This window comes from Syngnathus scovelli, chromosome 7 (assembly GCF_024217435.2).
Source record: "Syngnathus scovelli strain Florida chromosome 7, RoL_Ssco_1.2, whole genome shotgun sequence".
NCBI classification, from domain to species: domain Eukaryota; kingdom Metazoa; phylum Chordata; class Actinopteri; order Syngnathiformes; family Syngnathidae; genus Syngnathus; species Syngnathus scovelli.
The window spans coordinates 8,674,228-8,692,689 of record NC_090853.1 but is presented as its reverse complement, the minus strand read 5'-3'; the positions used below and the strand labels follow the sequence as shown (position 1 = coordinate 8,692,689).

The 18,462-nt window shown below is 43.3% G+C and overlaps 2 protein-coding genes across 4 annotated transcripts; one reads left to right on the top strand and one right to left on the bottom strand.

The window, feature by feature from the left end:
- Positions 1 to 2,363: 2,363 nt before the first annotated feature.
- Positions 2,364 to 14,761, bottom strand: zc3h4 (zinc finger CCCH-type containing 4). 3 transcript variants are annotated; one of them, XM_049726765.2, is made up of 14 exons: positions 14,420 to 14,761; positions 10,875 to 11,166; positions 10,067 to 10,174; positions 9,793 to 9,991; positions 8,491 to 8,633; positions 8,342 to 8,426; positions 8,126 to 8,256; positions 7,879 to 7,992; positions 7,668 to 7,779; positions 7,478 to 7,587; positions 6,657 to 7,117; positions 5,986 to 6,191; positions 5,454 to 5,657; positions 2,364 to 4,855 (listed from the first exon to the last, which is right to left on the bottom strand). In XM_049726765.2, the coding sequence occupies exons 1-14, from the start codon at positions 14,497 to 14,499 to the stop codon at positions 3,237 to 3,239; spliced, it is 3,864 nt and encodes a 1,287-aa protein (XP_049582722.1). In that variant the 5' UTR covers positions 14,500 to 14,761; the 3' UTR covers positions 2,364 to 3,236. The 3 variants fall into 3 exon arrangements, with proteins under 3 accessions (XP_049582722.1, XP_049582723.1, XP_049582724.1); XM_049726766.2 differs by having other exon boundaries at positions 5,986 to 6,188; positions 14,420 to 14,760; XM_049726767.2 differs by lacking the exon at positions 14,420 to 14,761 and adding an exon at positions 13,279 to 14,412.
- A 693-nt stretch (positions 14,762 to 15,454) lies between these two features.
- On the top strand, positions 15,455 to 18,378 carry sae1 (SUMO1 activating enzyme subunit 1). The gene is made up of 9 exons (XM_049726771.2): positions 15,455 to 15,734; positions 15,855 to 15,966; positions 16,215 to 16,388; positions 16,729 to 16,874; positions 16,956 to 17,058; positions 17,464 to 17,569; positions 17,679 to 17,823; positions 17,897 to 17,966; positions 18,155 to 18,378. Exons 1-9 carry the CDS (start codon positions 15,643 to 15,645, stop codon positions 18,245 to 18,247), a joined length of 1,041 nt encoding a protein of 346 aa, XP_049582728.1. The 5' UTR covers positions 15,455 to 15,642; the 3' UTR covers positions 18,248 to 18,378.
- Positions 18,379 to 18,462: the final 84 nt, after the last annotated feature.

The window sequence follows — 18,462 nt, the reverse complement described above, 5'->3', positions numbered from 1 at the left end:
CTTGGACTAAAACGCCCAACAGTTGTCTTTATAGTTTATTGCCTTCAAGAAATGGGCGAGATTGCACAGAGTACACATAGAAATGCAGTAAACAAGGTCTTGGGGCAAGCAAAACACAGTCACACCTAAAATGGGAAAAGCTGTGAAAAATGAGTCAATCCACAATATAGAGACCGTGTATATTAAAAAATATATATAATTTTATAGCTCCAAGACATTTTAAATAACAAAAAGAGAGGCAAAGTGTGGATATTCCATTCAGTCTTTCCAGTTGAGTGTGAAAATGAACTGGAAATCATTTGGTTCTGAGAAATGTGTGTATTGTATAAAAAGGTGACGTCATTTTAAAAATGCCACATTCGGTTCAAAATGATTCAAAAACAAGAAGTTAAGAATATGCATTATGGCTCTTTATGATGACAATACAAAAGTACAGAGAGGACTTGACTATCCAAAGAGGGAAATAAGTAAATGAGGGCCGGATACCGTCTGACCTAAAACCTTCCTCAGACTTTTACGGGAAAGCTACAAGTAGATTTAGCGGAATGATGCATTGAAGTGATGATGGAGGGTGAACTCTATTGTGGGAGCATGAGGTTTGGAATGACTCCGTTTGATTTTCTCAAGATGTACAAATATGACCGAAGTGTATTTTTCTTTCTTTTTGTGAACATAAGGGTACAGTTCTTTCCCCCTATGTGGGAACTTTCCAGTGTTCTGATATTTACGACACACAAGTAGACATTACGAGATTAAGGCCTCCCGCCAGAGAGTCACGTATCAGCTATTTGAAGCCATGTCAGGATGCAAGCCAACACCTAAGTGGCTACTTTTGTTTCATCGGGTTAATCGAGATTAACTTTACCTCCATTCTCTCTTGATGTCTCATCAAGTTCCATGTTGAAATAAAGCAAAATGTAAAATAATAAAAGTGAAGTGATGTGAATATTTCACTTCCCAAATGCACTAAGCCTACAAGGTAAATATCAACTGTAGTGCTGCTGCTTAGTACATTTGAGAAACGGGCTCCTGCATGCTCACATGACACCATCCCTAAATGGACTGAAGAAAATGTCTACTATTTATACTGTCACCTAACTCCCTAAACACAGCGCCCCCGCAAGATCACAGCCAGCGGCACAGGCATCCTTTGCTGAAGACAAATCTCCAAATCCCGGCCAAAGGTCTAAGAGGATTGCATGCGCTAAATATATACAGATGAACACACTCTCCGCAGGTAGCGGCAGCTAAGAAGATTGGCCACCAAAGAGAATCACACACCAACCTACAGTAACATAATTCACTGACTGTCGCTTTAAAATGGGTACAAATTTAAAAAAATAAATAAAAGTGATTTTTTTTTTTAAAAAAAGAGAAGTAATTCTTTAAATCTAAGTTATTTGTTTCCAGTTTCAACTTTTGAACACTAATGTTCAGCACTTTAAAGAGGTGACTTCTGAGGCCATTTGAACGTTGTGGCTAACCAAAACAGCAGCAAAAGGCTTGTATATTTTGTATCAGATAATAATCGATCAATTAGAAAGTATGGCATCTTGGAGTAAATTAGTTTATTAGTGTTCCACTGACATTGTACACAACATTGTGTGGGTGGTGTTTGGTTATAAACTCCACCTGAACTTAAGTTTTGCTATACAGTAAATGTGTTTGTAAATGTTCAATAAATTAATCACTTGTTTGTACCAGCAGCATGTTTACTACAAGTGGTTTGTGTGCCTAATTAAGTGACCGGTGGGTGCATAACGCAAACATCAATGGTGGATAATATTTACATTTCAATAAATATGAATCTGGGTAGAAAATGTATGACATTTATGAGATAAAAAAGTTAAACTCATGCTGCATATATCATACTAGTATAATGAGCATCCCAGTTTCGTCACCAAATGAGTGTAGGTTAAGTGATGACTCCAAATAGCCCAAAGGTGTTAATGTGCGTGCAAATGCTGCTTTGTGCGTTGCTATTGGCTGGCAGCCAGTGCAGGGTGTATCCCATTTCTCGCAACAAGTCTGTTTAGGCTTATTGAATACTCTAAATTTAGCTACCCGATGTAACAAACAGCCATGGAGTGCATGTACAGTTTTCCAGGAGGAGGTGTGGAGCAGCGAAAGGAAATCTCTGAGGTGCACTCACCAGTCCCACTGGAGCCGAGTCGACTAGGATGGGGCGGGGTTACAGGAAGCGGCAGTGAGGGATTGCAGTGAGAACAGGAAGCGGCCCGCACGCCGCCGTCGGGAACACAATTGAAAACGATTCTGAAATCAGAAGGCAACTATGTACATGCTCAAATCAGAAATATTTTTTTCTGCCACCCAGTCACAAATAAAACAGATAGCGAGGGAGCTGCGTTGAATCTGGTTGGTGTCTTTATTCAAATACTCACCCGGTGGTGTACAGTTAGAGAACCCACCACTATAATGGACAAGAAAAAGCTCAGATGGATTTTGTTGTCAATGCAAAGAAATCAAAGCAGATTCAGAAATTTTTTTTTTACAAAACCCAACAACAAAGTGAAGCAGAACCTAATAAAAAAAATACCTTGTGTTAAAACAACAAACGGTAAGTATGTGGAAGTATGTTTTAAGTATAAAAATAAATTAAAAGGAACAATATTTTCTTTTTTTACAAAAAAAGGATCCTATTGGAGTTGGTCTCAAAACTCGTCTCCTGGGAGAACTTGGTGTGTTCTCAATGGCAAGCAGCGGTAAAACATTTGTGATTGTCACGTCGCCATCAAGAACGCCAGAGACGCAACATGAACACTCCCATTCTGAATCTAATGATTTCTCTTCCTCTGCAGAAGGAACAACAGGAATTAGAGGTGGGGAGCTGACGACCTTATTGAAACGGTTAAGGTGAGCAACATTAAAAACTAGGGTCCTCCCTGGGAGGACAGTGCACGGAAGTAGAAAAATAAATACATGTATTGAAAAATGGAAACAAAGCTGGTTATGGGATGATGGGCAGTGGCGCTGCTGGGTTAATCATAACAACATAAATCACAACGGTTCCAATTCCATTAGTATTCAATGCACTGGCTCGAGGTGAGACGAGTGATGTACTGAGCAAATGCTAAAACGCTGTCTGTTGTGTCCATATTTATACAACAGTTCCTCTGTTTAAAATAGACATATAACTCTCCCACATCTCCCAAAATCTATTGCACTCATAGCGTGCGTCCATGTTGGATCAACAACATGTCAGGAGTTGACTGGCATCACTGGCAGAACGGCGACGCGGTAGGATCAAAGCCCTTGAAAACGTCTTTGAGTGACCCATTGTCCTGCTCAGCGGTTGGCTGTTCCGACTGGGCCGGGCTGCTACCCCCAAACGGGCTGCTGGTCCCACCGGGTTTACCGGCCTGCTTGACCACACCAAAGAGGGTGGACACTGGGAGGTTGTGGACGCCAGCGGGTGCCTGTTCCGCCGGGGCTCCAGAAGAGGCCGGACCCCCGGTAGGGGGGCCTCCCTGTGCGGCAGAGTTGGGCGAGGGTGCAGGTTTGGGTCGGGGTCTGTTATAGCTGTTGTACCGGTCGGTGCCTTGCTCGCCGCTTTTCTCTGGTTCAGGTTGCTCCAGCGCAGACTTGCGGACAAACAAAGGCTCTTTCGGTTTTGTTTTGCTAGTTGAGGGCTCACTTTGTCGGGACTCTGAGTTGGGGGAGTTGTTGGGGCCACCGGCAGTACCGGGGCTTCCTGGTTTGTTAGTCCGTGGATCATAGAGACTGATGCTGCTCAGTACATTGGCACCCCCTGGTGCGCCAGGCGCCGCACTGCGTCCAGTTCCACCTGAAGAAAGAAGCCTTGGATCATAGGGAGCGATAGTGGGTGGCGAGGAACCAGATGTGGCCGCAGTAGAGGAAGAGGATTCAGGGGGTGGAGCCAGAGGCTCAGACGGCTGCTTGAGGGCCGACTTCTGTGGCTGGAGGCGAGGGTCCGTGGGACCTTTCCGTGCCGTGCGGGGGTCGACAGGCTTTTCTGACGGCGTGGCCGGAAGAGGGGGAGGTTGAGGCAGTAGCGCCAGAGGGGGAGTGGGGGTGGGTGCCGGCGGAGGGGATGAAGACTGGGAAGGGCTGGAGCTGACTGTCTTCAAGATGCGAGACAGCAGCTCAAAGTCTGGAATGGAGGAGGAGGATGGAGCCGCAGAGGGTTCTGAGGTGGGGGGTGCGGCTATGGGAGGAGACTGCGAGTGGGGGTGGACGATGCGGGACAGACGTGGGTCCAGGGAGGGGACCGGTGGAATGCCAGGGGGGAGAGGAAGCAGGTCCTGTTTGGGAAGTGGGAGCGGGAGGAGGTCCTCGGGGGACCAGGTGATGGTTTTGGAGAAAGCGGGCATGTGGAGAACAATATCCTTCTTGATGTGGCTGAACTGTTGCAACTGGGAACGGGGGTCCCTCAGGGCCATTCCCATCAAGGGATCCAGAGGGATTGGGACGGGCTTGTCCCGCAGCACTCGCTCCGTCTCCTCCTCCTCCGCTGCCGGCGCTGTGAGTGGTGGCGGTTTGTAGATCAGAGGATTCTCCGCTTTAGAAACAGTGGGTTGAAGAGCGGCAGAGCTCGCAGAGGCGGCGGACAGTCGGGCGAGCCGTGGGTCCGCCGGTGGGCCCGTCGAGGGTGCGGGCGGTGCCAGGTCTGGTACGGCAGCTCGGGCCAGTCGTGGGTCACGCGCCAGACGTGGGTCAGCAGGGCGTGCCTGGGGGATGCTGGTCTTGAGGCGAGGGTCGCTCGGCGTGTCCGTCTTAGGAGGAGCCTGCGTCTGCTGCCGAAGTGTCTTTAGGATGGACGTCACACTACTGCCACCATCCTCATCCTCGCTGGAGTACCAGTTACCAGAGTCACCTGGAAACAACACAATATCCATTTGACATCTGAAAAATCAGGGCGCTGTCGGGCTTAATGATCTGATCTTACATTACAATGTCCAATTTTGCACAAAGACTTAATTTCCTATTTGATTTGATTCCTTCCCTTTTGCTTCAAGAAAAAAGCAAATGAAAATGACATTTGCACCCTTAAAAATGCTGGGTTAAAAATAACCCAATTTGGGTTAAAAATTGGACTGACCAACATCCTGGGTTGGTTAGCACAAAACCCAAAAGATTGGGTTGTTTTTTGCCAAACAACTCAAGGTTGGGTCAAATTGAACCAACTTCTTGGGTTGGTCCAATTTGTAAGCGTACAACTTGGCATGATTTGAGCTAACAAAGTGCCTATAAATAATCATACATGTCCTGACAAATAAATTCAAATGAGTTGATTCACCACCCATCCATAGAGTATTGTACTAATTTTGGAGGGGTTGGCCTGTGTCGGTCGTCTGATTGCCAAGTTGACAGCCCTCGGCGCATGCCTGAATCAGGGCACTACGGCTTTCAAGACAAGAAAAATGTAAAAAAAATAAAAAAAAGAAATGGCAAAGGTGTTGTCAGATATTTACCTTCAGTGTCTCTGCACTTCGCCGTGCCTCCATCAATGCGTCGAGCTCGTTCCTCCTCCTCCTGTTGCTTCTGTTGGATTCTCATAAAGAGGACACGCTGTGCGGGAGGGAGAAGGTCCGAGACAGATATTCCTCCTTGACTTGCTCCATTGGTGGCGTCCTCCTGGCTACTTAATTTAGCAGCACTTCCTTGATAGTTTTCACCTAGGGGGAATTGCGACATAGGAACTCAGCAAAGGAAAGTTCACTTGAACTAGGCCTGAGCCTTACAGAGGAGGTGAATGCAAGCTTGTGATGTACATCATGCAACTTCCAACCAGACTATTCATTGGTAGAATGTTGGGACTGGCTTGCCAGGCTACTGAAGTGGGGGTTAAGATGTTTGGCCACATGGAATAATGAATATAATAATTGTTTATTTGTGGCAGGTCTAATTTAAATAGGATTTTTGTGAGAAAAAACCCCAGATTTTATTTAAGGGCATATCACCCAATTCCAACAGAAAGCATTTCATTCTCATCATTATTCTCACCCTCTTCCACCACTCCTTCCATCGTCATTCCCTCTTGATTGAAGAAAGTGTTGAAGTAGTTCCCGCCAGGCTGAGGAGGCTGCATGGCACCCCCGTGAGGAGGACAATCGCCAGATGCGAACGTGCCCATGTTCTCGGTGGGGAAGGTGGTGGGGGGCGCCCCCGGTGCAGGAGTTGTTGCCTGGGTGTTGCTTGGTACCTGGCTTCTGAGGGGAAGGACCTCATAAGTGAATGCAAAACAATACGAAAACCACTTCCAAGTCAAAAAAAATCTTTTCAATAACATGTTCAATGCGATTGTCGACTAAAAGTTCAATCACGATTGCTCAGGGCTCAGGTAACGACCAATCATGCGATATTAATCAGAATACCGTCTTTAGAGTAGCAGGGCTGCATATTATTGTAATGAAAATTTTTGACTTGAAAGTGAAGTGGGAGCAATTATTTGTGTTTGGTGTTTTGTTCATTGCATGAACCCGCACAGTAACTAACTCTCTCAAACCAAGCTTATTTTACCAAGACAAGAAATAACGTGCAAAGCTGCTAACTTTTACCATTAATACTGTACTTTTTAGACCCCTCCCTGCTTTTGTCAGTGTCAACTCCACAAGGAGTATTGTCTGCATGTATCACGGTTTCCTTTAAAATGAAGTAAATTTGTGTGGACTCACTTAACAGCCAGTTTATGAGCCAGCTGTCCGGTTGGTTGCACTTTGATCTCAAACAAGGAGGGGATCTTCTTTCCGCCACCCCCTCCACCACCAGTGGGCGCGGGGACCATTTGAGGGGGTGGTCCACTGGGGTTCAAGGGTGCTCCTTGGTATGGAGCTCCCTCTGGATTTGGAATGGGAGGACCACCTGAGTTCGGAGAAGGAACCATCCCAAGACCACTGGGGGGAGCCTTGTTAGCGAGGGGTGCCTGGTTGGCAGCTGGGATGCCCCCGAAGTCACCGGATGCGGGGCCTCCGAAATCCCCTGCCCCGGCGTTGGCTTCGAGGGGTGCCGGGCGAGGGGGAGTGGGCAGTAGGCCCACTCCAGGTGGGGGTTTGGGCAGAGGGTTGATCCCCTGCTTCTTCAGCTCCTCCACCTCTTTCTCATCCTCTGCCCCGGCCTCTGCGTCCTCAGCCAGCATCTGAACGCACAACAAAATGGAGATTATTATTAATGTGTCTCTTCTCAAAAAGTATAGGAACAATGAGGCCTATTCTTATAGTTTTTCAGTGGGGTGACAATACTCTGGAAAAACTGATCTACTTGTTGTTTTATGATATATATAAATACAAAGGTGAAGCTTCGGTGCCAATAAACTGTCGATGAGTTGGGGAACTTAATTTGACAAAAGTAATGCCTTGCTGCTCTCTCGTGGCATCTTTAGACCTTTATTAACCTTTTTAGGAAAGGTGTCAATTGCGCACAGATTTTCAAATAGTGGTGGTTTGGCGTCATCAAAATTTGTTATAAAAATGATTATTCGTGCACATGAGGATCTTACCTTGTTGAGCAGCTCCTTGGTATCGTCGTTGAGGTTTTCGTGGGAGAACATGCACTCGTCGCCATTGACACAGTTGCCTGTGGTATGGAACAGCTTGCAGGGGAATTCGCGTGGCGTTAACGTTAGGGCAATAATGCAAAAAAACGTAGTCACGCTCAAATAAACACTTCCAAAAATGCTGAAAGGATATCATGCATGTAAGGGCAGTGATTGGCTCGAGCACAGTAACCAGTGATATAAAACTTGCACAACTCTTTGTTCTTGGGCAACTCAATGTCGTGGCTAAAGTTGCAGTATTCCTCCTAGTGATCAAAAGAGGAAGCATTAATAAAATTACCGATATAATCAGATATAGTACACGCCTAAAAAGTTTAAAAAGCAACTGATATTTTTGGGCTCACCCAGGTGCATCTGTTTTCCATGTAATACTTGCAGATGGCTTTTCCTTTCTTATCCTGGAACTTTTCGTTCTGATTCCTTTTGCCCATTCCTGATCCAGCATCACCTCCTCCGTCCTTTACAAAAAATACAAAGGATTTAACTAAGGGTAGAGAGTACATCAAAACTATAAGGACCCTCCCCTCACACTTCATTTTCTATGGTGAATCCTCAAAGTAAAATTTTGAAGCCATGCTTTTGAAAACATACCCCGTTGTCCATGTCTCCATTGTTGTCGTCCTCGTGGCTCATGTCCCCTCTGCCTCGTCCTCGGCTCCTCATTTTCCCTCTCATCATGCCACGTCCTCCTTTGCCTCGACCTCTTCCACGGCCGCCTCTGCCTGGAGTATACCCAAGGAAACGTGTTCAGGGTGAGGGTGGGGGTGTTAAACTAAATACTTGCTTCTACAAGAGCAAAGGACTTACCTCTTCCTCTGTCTTTGGACCTCTTGTACTGATAGTCGTCATAGTCATCTTCCCCCATGTTGTCATAATCATCATCATACTGAAGCTAAACACACAGATAAATGTCTACCACTCCGCCACAGCAAGAGATGGACATCAAAAGCACTCACTTCCATGTCCTCCACAAAACCATCTCCATCATCGTCTCCCATTTTTCCGCCTCGTCCGCCTCTTCCTCGGCTGCCTCCTCGTCCACCTCGCCGCCCGCCCCTCATTCCACCTCGACCCCTCATGTTCCTCATGCGACCACGACCTCCAATAAGAAAAGGATGAGATCCACTTAAAAACAGTAATGTTTCCATTCCTGACAACAGCTCATCAGCATAAATCTAAATCTTCAGCCTTGTTGAGCGGCAGATTTGATGCCGAGAACATCACTGAGCCTTCTTCGAAGAATGTCAACTGCTGAAAGTGTCTGCATGCAGATTTTCACTCTGATCCTTACAAGTTCAAGCTGTTTTCTTTAAATTTACTATTCATAAAATACCTTAACATATAGATACATACACCGCCCAAAAATATATTTTTCTCTGCAGAGAAACAATATCCATGCTGTTTCTTGAAGTATCTATTATTTCTAAGACCTTTAAATGTAAAATTTAGTGACCTATTTTCTTTTGAGAAGGCCTTCATTTAAAAAAAAAATATTTATTTACACTTTCTGTCTCGTATTTGTGTTCATGGTTCAATGTGACGCGCCACATGTTAATCATCAAGCAAAAGCACAAATGAAAACATCCATCCATCCATCCATTTTCTGAACCGCTTAGTCCCCACGGGGGTCGCGGGCGTGCTGGAGCCTATCCCAGCCGTCATCGGGCAGTAGGCGGGGGGACACCCTGAACTGGTTGCCAGCCAATCGCAGGGCACAAATGAAAACATGGCTAAACTATTACTAACAAATGTTCTTTTCTTCTCCTTCTAGCCAACGTTTTATAGTCATTTGAATATTGGTAATGCAGCATTGCAAAATAAAAAAAAATCATTTGAAAAATTATGATACAAGAAACAAAATTGAGGCCACAAATTTTTTTCAGTTTAGAAAACTACAAGTGCACCTCAATAAATACAAATACTGTGGAAAACAATCAGTTCAATGCAAAAACAAAAACTCATTTATTAAAAATTCACTAAACACAGATCAAAATATTCTTACAGTTAACAAAAACAAACTTCACCATCACAAGAAATTTCAACATTATGTAATAGTATCAATTATTGTTACCTTAAAAATTACGAATTGTATTTTTGATAACACTACACGGGTTTTACTATTTGTATTCAGTTGATGAATGAACTATTTATATTCAAATTCACTGAGACTATTCACCATTTTTTCAAGCACCCAAAACTGTAAAATTGGTTAAATTGCCATGTAATATGAGGAAGGGGAAAATTCCCATTACACTCACCTCGTCCTCCGCGTCCGCCCTCCTTGGCCTTGCGGTACATGTGGAGCTCCTTGGTGAAGTCGTCATAGTCCTCGCCACCCATGTCCTGCTCCTCCTCCCCCTCGTAGTTGTCCTCCTCATAGTCATCATAGCCACCATAGCCCGGCTTGTCCATCTTCATGTAGCCGACCTTCTTGGGGGCGCCATAGCCAGGGTGAGGCTGCAGGAGGGATCGGGCGATCATGTGAAGAAACAAGCCTAGGCGATGCTTTAAGTGTTTTACTCGTTGACTTACGGCTGGGGGGTACTGGGGGCTGTATTCTCTGTACTTCCTCTTCTCGCTGGGTGAGTAGTCAGAATCATCACTGAAGTCCGAGAAGTCATCATCAGATGACGCGTGACGCTGTGGGAGAACGTAATAGAGAGTTAATGGGGTGTATCAAACTGTTAATACTGAGGAGCTCAACTTTATTGCGTTAGGTCTGACATCAGTTTTTTAACACATTTCTTGGGTGTGGAATCCAAAACCGGTCTCAGTTTTTCTCTGTCAGCTCATTCCAGCGCGAATGACCAATCTTTATTGCACTAACAAACAAAGGTTATTTTATAGTTCTTCAAAACCTCTCATTTAACACCACAGATAAAAGTCCCCCAAAATCCAATAAAGGAGGAATAACACTGATTTAGAGTAGTCAATGAAGGTAACATGTTTTCAAAATTAAGTTACACTGATCTAGAGCAGAGATTTTCAACTGTTGGATCGGACCCCAAAATGGATGGGTTGCAAAATGATAGTATGTGATAGTGAGTGCATATATATTTGGAAAACAAGATTATTTTTTACTTTTCTAAAAAGAGCTCAGTGCCAACAAGAGTTAAATTATGTTTAGTTCATTTTGTGCAATTTTGATAGCAAATTTTACTTGACTCATTTTTGTACATGAGAATGTCATGCTCGCCCTCAATTTCCTAATAAGGTGCTGTGAAAGGCACTTGGAACATGTAACCGTGATTTAAAAATGTGATATACTGTACATACAATATGTTTTGAGAGGACCTTTTAAAAAATTAGTGGATGTGTACCCCACCAAAGTTTTCCTTACTTTGTGCTTGGACTTGCGTTTTTTCTTTGTGCGCCTCTTCTCTCGCTCTCTCTCCTTCTTCCTCTTGCGCTTGCGCCGGTGTGAGCGCTCCTCGTCCGAATTGCTGCTGGCGTGTCGCTCCCGACTTCGAGGGGCACGCTCACCGCCACCATCACCTGCCGCACCGGTGTCACCACCGCCTGCTTCCTCGCCCACCTCTGCGCCTCCTCCTCCAGCAGCTGCCTCGCCTCCCATTTCAACCTCACCCCCATCATCCTCCAGCTCGCCCTCCTCCAGTTCGCCCTCCTCTGGCCTGTGTGCACATGACAGAGACATGCGTTCAGGTAATTGACTACAAATAGTGGATCATTGTCAATCCATCTATGCCAGGATATTTTTCCTTATCTAAAATGTTCCTTTGGCACAATAACAGGTGGACAAACAATTTAGAGCAGTGTTTCCCAACGTCTAAAGTATTGCACCAAGGCACCCATTTTACATAAAAACTTCATAGCACACCACCAATACTGATAATATTGTCTCGCTTTATTCCTAAATTTATTTTGAACACAAAGATTAGATTGCAGGAAGCCAGGTCTTATTCTGTTGTAAAAACGGCAACAGGTCGATTCAGAGATTATTGTACATTCTGCCTGTCACTATACATCAGCGGCATAGATGGGCACATATATTAGTAATTACTAAATTATAATTTTCTGACACCCAGGTTGGGAATCACTTAATTAAAGAATTCAATAAATCTATCACAAGTTTGTCAAGACAAAGAAAACCCCAAAATAAATACAAAATCAGTTTGATAATTGATACAATCCTCCCAGTGCTATTCTAAATTTATTAGAAAACAAGATATACGTTTATATATTATGAGCACTTGTGGAGGTTTGGGGCTTTTTGTAACAGTCCGACTAATGTTTATTTTTTAGAATTGCATGGTCTGCTATGTCAAGCGGTGTCATCAGACGGCTTTGGCACAAGCACACTAGGTCGTCCACATTGACACTGTGGATGGCTCAGGTAACGACCAACATTGAAATGCTAATCATCTCAGAACAACATTACATCTTTTGAATGCATACAACATTCATGAGATAACATCATTTGAACAGGACATGTTTGAGACCCACTCCCTGCCCCCAACAGTGATACTACATTTAAAGGACACACAATGCTGGACCCCATGAGTTGAATTAACATGGCTCACATGATAGTGGCGCATCACAGGCTGGTGCCTGGAGTACAATGGGGATATTAATGACAAATTAACAATTAAGCATATTAACAATTATTTCCACATCTCCATGAAAAATATGAAGCTTTGCAAGCATTCAACAATCTATCTATCCATTCATCTTCAACACTGCTTACCCTGCTCAGGGTCGCAGGGGGAGCCTATCCCAGCTGACATCGGGCGAAAGACAAACTATACCCTGAACTAGTCGCCAGCCAGTTACTAATGGTTTCAAAATTAATTGATAAGTTGAAACTGATTGTCAATTGATTTTCTTTTATAATTTTAATTTTATAATTGAAGGTTGTCCAAATTGCCTGATTTCAGGCCCTCAAAAATAATAATTCTCCGATTTCTCTAGTCCTTCATGAAAGCAGACTAATCAATAATTTGTTCAATCAAAATAAGACAATTGCCAACATCTGCTTTTACTTTGGACAACGACTATAATTTTTTTCTTGTGATATTGCTTAACTCTTTTTTAGTTGTAATCAGTAAATAATAAACAAAAATGATTGGTTAATAAACAGTAATCAGGGATTAAAAAACAAAAATTCTATTAATTTTTTATTTTATTTTAAATACACTTTAATGCAAACAAAATTGTATCCGACGATTCAATTAATTGGGTTAGGATCAGGGAATGCCGAGAATAATTGTTACCACACTTTTGTGGTAAATTGTCTTATCTAACATTTCTGACTGAACATTTGGCTGTGTCTTTGTTGATAGAAGCCACTCTAGAAAGCAACAAAAGCTTGACAGTCAACTTTTCACAGGGAATTATTTATCCTCAAATTCAGGGATTTTGACTCCATTTTGAAGAAATATTGTCATGACTCACTGCATAAACCTGCCGATGGACCTCTCAAGCCCACACGTTTAAGTGCAAACCCATTTTAACAAGGTTAGTCTACACTTTGCCTGAAGACTTGGTTTAATATGTCAAACACACAAGTGGACAAAAAGATTTTGATCGCATTTCTATGGATAAGCAACAAGAGAACAACACATTCCTCCATTATGTCTAGTTACCAATCTGCAAAAAACCCTCACCAAACTCAAAAGATTCAACACAGCACAAGTCTTCTCTATGCAAATTGCACCACCGTGCACAATAGTTAAAGAGGCATAATTAATTAGAGAAGGGCCACGATTAAAAGGGGGGATACTTACTGTGACAGGCCTTCTTCATATTTTGCACCCACAACCATTAAAAAGTCCTCCCGCTAACACTTTGGGGTCACTGGGGGATTTGAGGGAGCTGGGAATTGGATTTACTAAAACATTCAACCAATTTGCCAACTGGGAACTGGGTGGTTACGTTACAAACTGATTTTGGTGTTTTGACTTCTGGGATGCTTTGCAGACATTTTACACACAGCGCTGGTACATACAGTTTTTGAACATGTTAGACAAACAGCACAATTTCAGGGATGGGGAAGAGGGGGAAAAGGCAATTTGACTGCTACTATGCCCTTTAAATTAATGTTAAAGGTGACATTGTCGAAAGAATCCAATCCTGTAATGAAATATTCGCAAGGTTAAAGATAACCAGCAAGTAGAACTACTTTGACATCGGGGACGATTGGTGAACTTGGTACAGCGGCTCGTTGATCTATTATTTACAATAACAACACGTTAATATCGTGTTGGGTTCGTAGTGTTCGTAGAACTTTGAGAATACGTGGGTAACGGTGGTAATGTCACTTGTTATATGACGTGAGGATGACGAGAACAAAGTGAGGCTCTTTATGGGGGGGAAAAAAGACACGCTCTTACGATTAGCCGTTACGAAGCTAATGTGGCTAGGTTAGCCGCCAGAACGGGCACACCTTAAATCCACAAGACTTGTTTTCGACACCTAAATAAAAATGTTACTTACAAACACTTAAATTAGTTAGTTTGTTTACGCCCCCTCCCCTCCAAAAAATAAATTTAAAAAAAGGCAAAGCCACTCGACGATGGCTTAGCATTCGTCGAAGTGGTCAGCGGCCGTGCCAACTAAGTGCGTTGAGGAGTGTCGGCCTGCTCTTTATGCTCGTCATCTAAGTCCGCGTTGATCCAGTTCACCGTCGTGGTGAGCTAACGTAATAAAATAAAGGGAAAACGTTCTCTCCGACGTTATTTTGGTCTCCCAGTTGGCGCCGTCGTGTCAATGCACAAGTCCGTTACCGCTTTACCAGTTTTCCAGAAAAGGCGAGTTTAATCCCTCTTTGACAAAAAAAGAAAAAAAGGTATCCCCGGGCTTTTGTGTGTAAAAAAGCAGTGGACAAATAAATAATTTCATTGAAATATGATTGTAGAATTACTCGACCTTTCGTCAGTCAGGAGACTGTTGTGTTCGTGGTTGGTAGTTGGGGAGTTTGGATGGACAGTCATGCTTTCCACAGCCATTTCCTCTCTCTAACCCTTAGCTAACATGGAGGTGCCCAAAAATTCAATCTCGACACTGGAAATCTACTGGCTTATGCGTCACTTCACAAGGATCTACTTGGTATTGGATTTAGTTGAGTTTCAGTTCATAGGCAATAGGCAATTCTCCACTGAGAGAAATTTGATGAAATTGAGTCCAGACGTTCTCTTTCCGTCCTACTGAAGCGCTGTGAAATGACGACTGATGCAACTAAAATGGCCGACCGTCTTCTTCAGAGAAATGGGGCGGACTTTCCTCAGAGTGACGTCACTACTCAACGCTTTTGTAATGCGTCTCACGGACATTACCCAGACTGTTACCAAAGAAATAAGCCCTTCATTTTGACTAGTATATGTTTGATTGGTTGCTGTTCTGTATTGTTTTGAATCATGCACTGTAAATTTTACCTGTGCAGTATTTATTAACTCAGTCTCGCAGACCACGACTACTACTTGCACCACACTTGACCTAAACTGCACTCGTCTATCAAGGTCTATTAAGACATTAGACAGGGCATCATTAGGCTAGTTAAATTTTCGCGAGGTTGATTTTACTTTTATTTGTCCGCAAATTAAACGTATGTACTATGTATTTATGCCCGTATATATAGTACACAACGCTGCCTGTCTTCAGCACTTGTCAATAGATCCACATAACTCAACAATGTAAAGTCAGAAAACTGTCGATTTTTTATTAGCATTACCTTCCAATGATGCACCCCGTTTTGCCGTTAGATTTTCCATTTCTCAATTATTTATATTAAACTTAGACAGGTACAAATTTACAGCTGTTCTGACGCTTCAAAATGGTCGCAAGTCAAATCGCAGGGCAAATTAGACCCAAGCGGCTCCCGGGAATTGCTGTGTCAATATATATTTAAAATTTACATTTAAGTTGTATATGAATTGTTTGAAGTGAATTGATTTCACAAGAATCCCATTGTGGAAATAAACTTATATAGTAACAACAAGAAGAAACGTGTAATTTTCATTTATGACGTCATCACTCAGCGTCAATTCAGCGGGACCATCGCGACTTTTGAAACAATCGGCGTTGTAGCTTGATCGAACGATCACACATTTAAAGCGGTTTCTCTTTTCTGTAAGAGGCCTGACACAATCGATATGATCGAGAAGGAGGACCCGATCATCACCGAGGAAGAGGCGGCTCAGTACGATCGCCAGATCCGACTTTGGGGATTGGATGCCCAGAAGAGGTGCTTAGCTGGTCATGCTAATAAAATTCGTCCCAGAGGATTCCTATCATTTGTCTCTTTATTATACATTTAAATGAATTAATATGGAACTGGTGTAATTATTGCGCAATTTGCTTGCAGACTGCGTGGATCCAGAGTTCTTCTGGCAGGTTTAGGTGGTTTGGGGGCAGAGGTAGCCAAAAATTTGATCTTGGCCGGAGTGAAAGGACTCACTTTGTTGGATCATGAAAAGGTAAACGACCGAAATACAACAGCGATCCCTCATTAGTTTAAACCCAGTTAGTTTTTTAATGAACATAAATAAACAATGGCAGAATTATGTCCAGTGGATGGCGCCTGTTGCAACTCTCTATTGGATGCAGTAAATCATGTTGTAGTGCAGTCGGTCACAATTTTTGCACCAATTACCATCTCAAAATAAATAATAATAAAATGCATCAACAGGTCCAATGCTAATGTTTGGTGCATTTGTCTCACCAGGTGACGGAGGAGTCATGTCGAGCCCAGTTCCTGGTACCTGTGACTGAGCAGGGCCGGAATCGAGCTGAGGCGTCCCTGGAGCGTGCTCAGAACCTCAACCCCATGGTGGAGGTGCTTGCTGACACGGACAGAATAGAAGACAAACCTGACACTTTCTTCCTGCAGTTCAATGCGGTGAGTGCCCGTGAAGTAGTTGGTGTACAATGAAGCCCAGTTTGTCGCAGAGATTATGTTCCAAACTCACCTGTGATAGGTGAAAGACCACAATATAGAGATCATACAGTTTATTGAATTTTTCTGGTAGTTTATATTGTTAGCAAAATGCAGCATCTCTTCTTTTTAGGAAACTGAGGCAACCCTGTTGTACACGAACTTTCATGCTACCTATCAACCAATAATTGATTTAATCTTTTAGAGATGATGGTAGTTTGTGTCATTGATTTGCTAGAATAATTGGCTTCATGGTGATGTAGGAGTCCAATTAGAAAATTGTAGCAACGTTTTTTGCTCTTAGGTTTGTCTGACGGGTGCCTCTAAAGAAGTGATGGTACGCGTGGACCAGCTGTGCTCACAGCACAACATCCTGGTCTTCTGTGGTGACGTCCACGGTTACTACGGTTACATGTTCTGCAACCTCGGACCTGAGCACAACTATGTAGAGTAAGTTTGAACATGAGAGGAAAAAAAGGACTCTATGTCAAGTCAGTTCCACTCTGATGTAGGCTTTGTTTTGTTGTTAAGGGAGAAACCCAAAGTGGTGAAGAAGTCCCCGGGCGACTCCAATGATGGTCCCGAAGCCAAAAAGGTCAAAGTGGACCCCACTGAGACCACCATGGTGAAAAAGGTTAGAGCATACCATAGTTATTAACATAGATATATAACATTAGTCTGACTTAGTTTTGAACAAAATCTGTCTAGTACTTGCTTTTTTCAAACACGAAAATATCCCGCAAAACTTTTCTGACTAATGTCACTTTTTTTTCCCATCAGTAACACATATTCAAATACGAAACAATTTTATTACTTCTGTCAAAACCCCAAATTATGTTAATCTTAAAAAAATATAGTAAATCAGGAGTGTTTTTCTTCGTGAAACTAAACTTCTCTGCATTATGTAACAATGTTCATTTTTGTGCATTAAACTGCAAAAAGCTTATGTTATACTGTATCCATTTCTTATGCTAATGTATCAAGTTTGAAGGAATTCACCAAGTGCGTGATGATGACGACATGTTGTCCTTTCAACCAGACGTCCAAGTTCTGCAGGTTGAAGGAGGCTCTGCATGTGGACTGGACCAGCGACAAGGCCAAAGCAGCCCTCAAGCGCACGCCTGTTGACTACTTCCTGCTTCACGGTACTCACCCTTAGTCGTTTTATGGTGGTGGTGGTGGTGGTTGGGGGGGGATGATATGTGCCTGGAGACATCCGATCAAACATCCGAAATAACAATCAATGGTCCTTAGTGTTGCTGAAGTTCCGCACGAACAAAGGCAGAGACCCCGACCCACAACGCTTTGCAGAGGACAGCCAACTGCTGAGTAAGCTCCGCCAGGACGTCCTGGAGACCTTGAGGGTCGGCAGGGACCTGCTCAGTGACGATTTTATCAGGTAGAGTACTCATCGTTGAGGCAGAAGACACTTTGTGGTTGTTGCTACTCATGATGTCCTGTTGTGTCCTCAGTTTTTGCTTCTCAGAGATGTCACCTGTGTGCGCAGTTGTGGGAGGAGTGCTCGGACAAGAAATTGTGAAGGTAAGCACACTTATGTACGTACAGCTTTGGTCTTTAGTGTTAAACTAATGATATAAATCAATACTGACAGCTAAACAAGCCCGAGTCCCAAACTACCTCGAACCTAAACTAACCCCACAAACTAAGAACCCCAAACTCAACCTTTGACACTAACCCTAACCCCCAGTGTGTTTTTTGTTGTTGTCTAGGCTCTGTCCCAGAGAGACGCTCCACATCGCAATTTCTTTTTCTTTGACGGCCGCAAAGGAAACGGCATGGTGGACTATTTTGGACCCAACTGAGTGTGTGAAGACGGGGGCTCATCTTACCAGCTATCCATCGCACATCTAATAGCATTTATTTATGGCATAACCCATCGTTCTTTTGACATTTTCCTACTTTTGCTAATAAAAAAAAACGCTTCAGAAAAGTATCCTGACGTCTTTGTATTTCAATATTTGTTAAAATGATTACCTGGCAAGCAAAACCTTGTTTGATTAGTTAATTACAAGGACCA